General features: G+C 48.8%; 1 protein-coding gene across 1 annotated transcript in view; it reads right to left on the bottom strand.

The window, feature by feature from the left end:
• Nucleotides 1-4,904, bottom strand: part of COL27A1 (collagen, type XXVII, alpha 1) — a 96,050-nt gene extending 91,146 nt beyond the window's left edge. Inside the window, exon 1 of the mRNA XM_009994350.1 lies at nt 4,889-4,904. Within this exon, the coding sequence (XP_009992652.1) occupies nt 4,889-4,904 (16 nt within the window). The remainder of the gene's footprint in view (nt 1-4,888) is intronic.
• Nucleotides 4,905-5,150: the final 246 nt, after the last annotated feature.

The raw sequence follows: 5,150 nt of genomic DNA, 5'->3' as shown, positions 1-5,150 counted from the left end.
TTCTGGAGGGGGTGAGGGACCCCAGATCCCCCCTGCGACCTGCACGAGTCCCCTGGGCTTAACCCTCACTCTCCTTACCCAGAGCCTGGGCCAGTTCACGCCCTTCTTGGTGTTGCATGGGTTAAACCTCACCTTGCCCGGGTCCTGCCCTGATCTCACACCACTCCTGGGCCACAGCAGCACCCAGCAGAAGGTATGGACACCCCAAAAGTGAGTTTCCCCTGTCACCATCCCTTGCCTGCACAGCAGCCCCTGCTTGGTGCTGGTCACTGACTGTGCCACGCTGGGTGACAAACCCCAGGACACTCCCAGAAGCCCTTTGGGGGTTTTGGCTCAGGCCCACCGAGAAGGCAGGCTCCCTCCCAGCCCCTGGGAGTATTTTATCTGCAGCAAACACTCAGAGACCCCTCCCCGAAATCTGGGAACCTGCAGCAAGGGGCAGCCAGACTTGCCTCGTCCTGTCGGAGCGCAGGAGACACTGGGCGGTGTCACCTGGGTGTCATTTTGCTCACAACACTGCACCTCCACCGCGGGACATCACACTGCTTTAAGCTCCTCTCTTTCAGTCCCCATTGCTGCTTGATCCTGAGGTGACGTGGACCCAGTGGGGGCCAAATGTTGCTGCTCTCACCCCTCTGCCCACCCCGTCCCTTCCCCGCCACGCGCAGACCCCGCCGGTCAAGGAAAAGCAGCTCAGATACACTCCAGAGTCATTTGCTTTGCAGTGTAGAGGACTTTATTTGTCAAGAGCTCGTGACATGGGTTTGGTTTGGCTTCCCTTTCTCAGGTGCTGCTGAATCCCATTGATCTCCAGGGCTGTGACCTCCTGTCCCAGCAGCAGATCTTCCTCCCATCACCTCTCGTGGCTCTGTCCTGCAGCCGCTCTGTGCCGTGGGACACGTAACCACCTTGCAGTGCAGACAAACTGCCCTCTGCTCCCTGCACATCCCACTGCCCCACTGCAGGAGGAGGCTTTTTTAGGTGGATCACCTGCAGAACCAGCTTTTAAATGCTCTCCACTTCACGAGGAGGAAAAACACTCACCCTTGTAACAGGCCACAGTCCTGTTGGCTCAGCTCAGCATCATCTTTTTAAGCATGCCATCACTTTGCTGAATCCAGTAACACAACCACATCCACTCCCCTTCCTCAGCCTCCTGCGAGAAAATGGGGTTTCACACCCCTGTGGGTACTTCAGACTTTTGTGCAGGAGTAGCTGGACAAGGACCAAGCCACCTCCTCCTCTGTTTGTTGTGTGCTGGGCAGAGAAAAAGGCTGCCAGAAACAGAGAAATAATAAAACCAAATACAGACAAAGCCAGTGATAGAATATTCTGTTTCAGAGCAATGACATAAAGTGAAGATGAGGCTAAAATGAAAAAAAAACAAACAACAAAAACCAACACAAAACCAAACCCTACTGTTATTGATACAGTTTTCTTTGAATGAACACAGCTCTGGCTCCACCAGCCTGCCTCTCTGGGCACAGGGGCCCTGTCCTGGTGCTTCCATCAGCTCACTCAGGAGTAGCTGTTCTCAAACCTGCCTTCCCAAACAGCCTCAGCAGCTCCTTCAAGCTGACTCACCCCCCCCAGATATTTGCACAGCCCTATCAGAGCCACCCTTCTCCATCACCTGCAGAGCCCCTCGCAGCTATCACCATAAACCAGTCCCTGTCCTTACATCATTTTTGTTATTGCTCCTTTTCTTTGAATTCCCTCTAAAGAACCAACACATCCACTAGTGAGATACCAAATTCCCAGTGGCACCTCACTAGCAGCCTACTAGGAGCCTATGGATATATAAAAAGAAGAAATAGTGCACACATCAGTGATTTAAACCACCTAGACATGAAGGAGGCAGAGTAAGAGATGAAGGAGAGCACATCCTCCCTTCTGCACCCACTTACTGCCCACTTAGGTGGGCAATTTAGTCCCTTTGAAGTGTCACAGTTGCTTTTTTCTATCAAATGAAGGTACAAACCCAACCTCTTTTCCAAAATATTCTGGAATGTGAAGAGGGCCAGTTGATAAGTTGAGGCTCGTTACTATGATCAGGCACTTGCTGAAAATGGTGCTTCCCACAGCCCTGAAAATAGCAGGAGATCTGCTTAGGGCTGATGAAGAGGGATGAATTCCACTGGGATGAATAATTCACCACCTTGGAGGGAATGCAAAAGTCTATGGGCACCATCTACAGATGTGGCTGGAATGGGGAATCAGCTGAATGACACTGGGTTTTCCTGCTCTGAGGAATATAAAAGGCTAAATGACCTGCAATGCTGTGACTCAGGTGTGGTCAGTGTCTCACCCTGAGTTTTCTGCATCCTAAGACAAATATTTCAGGGAATGACCCTCAAAGAGTGTCCAGGGAGATGACTCAGCCTTTTCTCACTTTTTCTTTCCCTAAGAAATAGGAAAAAGCAGAAAATGCCTTCCCTGATGGTAAACTGAGGCATGGGGGTTAATGCTAAAGGGAACCCCACACCCAACATTTGTGCACACCAGCAAGAGAAACAACCCCCTGTTACAAACCTGACAGGAATCAATCACTGCTGGGATTTTTGGTAACCCTCAAGCCACATGATGCAATTTTGCTGCAATATTGCTGCAATTTTGCTGCCTATTGGACTCCAGGAGCTGCAATCTCCACACTGGATCCACACTGCAAAGGTGCCAACAGTTCCCTACTCAGCCCGAGCATGGAATCATGGAAACATGGACTGGTTTGGGTTGGGAGGAACCTTAAGTATTATCTAGTCCCCTCCCCTGCATGGGCAGGGACACCTCCCACCAGCCCAGGCTGCTCCAAGCCCCATCCAACCTGCCCTTCAACGCTGCCAGGGATGGGGCAGCCACAGCTTCCCTGGGCAGCCTGGGCCAGGCTCTCACCACCCTCACAGCAAAGAATTTCTTTCAAATATCCAATTTAATTCTCCCCTCTTTCAGCTTGAAACCATCACCCCTTGTCCTCTCACTCCGTCCCTTTGGCAGCTTTTCTGCAGGCCCCCATCTGTGAAGCCCAGATGGAAGCAAAGACAGTCATGGCCAATCTCTTCCAGCATCTGAATTCAGTCTAAACTAACCACATGATCACACCAGAGCTCCCAGGCTACCCCTCACTGGGATGACCAAGCCCAGTTGCCTCCTGCCTATGTCCTGACCAGTCACACTGATGGGAAGCTGCTCCCAGGCTGGTGGTCTCCCAGTCACCAGGCACACTGCACACACCACCTTTGAATTTGTCAGGTTTGGGTTTTTTTGCTAAGTTTTTATTTTAATTCAAGGACTTTGCTTCATACAAAATGTAATTGTAGAAACAACTGCAGAATTCAAAGTTTGGCTGATAAATATTACTCAGGCAGCAAACTAGGCAATCACAGAACCTTTTTTTTTTCTCTTCCCCCCCCCCTTTGTTTTTTTTTTTGGGTAAAGTTCCTCTTGTGTTGCATGGTTGGAACTTTGATCATTTTTAACACTGTTTTTTTAAATATAAAGTTTTGCAACAAACCCCCAATTTATATCAAATATAATTAAAAATTAACAACTGATGAATACATTGTATCAAAAAAGTACGAAGATAAACATTTTCCATGCACATACTTTTTTTGTCTTTTATATATATGTATATATGTATATATTTTACATGCAAACATTACTTATTCAAAGTACAGCCACTACGAGACTGGTTCTGGATGCAGAAAACTGATTGGTGCAATTCAAGTTTGGCAACTCACTATGAGGATCCTTGGAAATATCATGTATGCATTGAGGACACAGCAGAGAGGCTGTAAATAAAAACGGGAGGAAAAAAGGGTTATGAACAATTGTGGTCAGGCTCATCTGTCACTGTCATCGACCTCTAGGAGGTGGGTGGAGGGTTGGACAACTTGAGGTTCTTCTGGGTGTTCTACCTAAGAACTGGAGTGACCCGAGGGGGTGGTTTGGCCTGCGTGCGTCCCGACGGGGTGTTTGTGTGGGGCTTGGGGGGGAGATTGAGGGGCTAAACCAGCAGAGGAAGGGGCAAGGTGGAGTGGAGGGACAGACAAAATGATTCAGCACAGAAAGACATCTCTTTTGCTCTCCAGTGTGGGTACAATGTTCGCATGCACTGGCAGAGAGATGGTGGGTTTTCCCCCCTCCCCTCTCCTCTACATCCCGGAGTAAAATAGTAACGTTGCTCTTTAAAACTTCAAATAAAGTGTTTGTGCCTTCAGATAAGGAAAAATGTATAAAACATTTGGTCACAATCATGCTGAAGCCTGAAACAGGAAAATCCAGCAGATAAAGCTACAGAATGGATGAAGGTCTTTCTGACTCTTGGGGTGGTTTGGATGAGTGTTTCTGAACGTGTCGTCTTGTTGCATAGCCCTCCGTTTGCAAACCCCACGGTGGACCTCTGGCTACCTCACCTCCTTTAGTCCAAGTGCACAGAGATACAGAGACAGGCATATAGACAGGAATGTTACCCTTCAGCAGAATCCAGGGATGAGATTGGCCAGAGGTTAGTGTTTCGTAACAGAACAGAACAAAACAAAAACACAGAAGGAAAGGAAAACGAGTTGACTTTCCTCAACAGAAGGGCTACAGGAGATGTGAGCTGGCTGCTCCAGTCTGAGGCTCAAAGACTTCTGCTGAGAGCACGAGAGACCTCCTGAGTGGTTTGGTAACATCCAATACCCTCCAGCTACCCCAGCAACGAAACAAATCACCAGTGTCCAGCAGGATCTCTACCCATCCTAAACAACCACCTAAAGAAGTTTCACAGTTCCAGGGCTTGGTAAATCCTCTGAAAAAATTCACCCATCCAACACTCTCCATTTTCCTACCAGTATTTTTAGCCCGGCACCTCCCAGCCATCCTCCTTTAACCTTTCACCAGCACTACATACCCTCCAGCCACCCCATGCCCCAGATTAGCTCTACAAAGGTTCATCAGACCCAAGGACACAAGGCCCTGCCTGGGCTTTTCAGCCAGCACTCCCTCCCCCCCAGCACACTGCGACTGCCCCTTTCCCAGGCTCCAAGTGCAGAAACCCACACGTGCACAAAAGAAAGGAATCATCCAACAAAGAGTCGTTGCAAGAACACAGAAATCTCATCCCTGAGAATCAGAGTTAGAGGTTTTTCTTTTTTTTTTTTTTTGTTTTTTTG

The sequence above is a fragment of the Chaetura pelagica genome, unplaced genomic scaffold, assembly GCF_000747805.2.
Source record: "Chaetura pelagica isolate M959 unplaced genomic scaffold, ChaPel_1.0 scaffold132, whole genome shotgun sequence".
In the NCBI taxonomy this organism is placed as follows: domain Eukaryota; kingdom Metazoa; phylum Chordata; class Aves; order Apodiformes; family Apodidae; genus Chaetura; species Chaetura pelagica.
The sequence above is the reverse complement of the archived record's forward strand: the minus strand, read 5'-3'. Positions and strand labels throughout refer to the sequence as shown.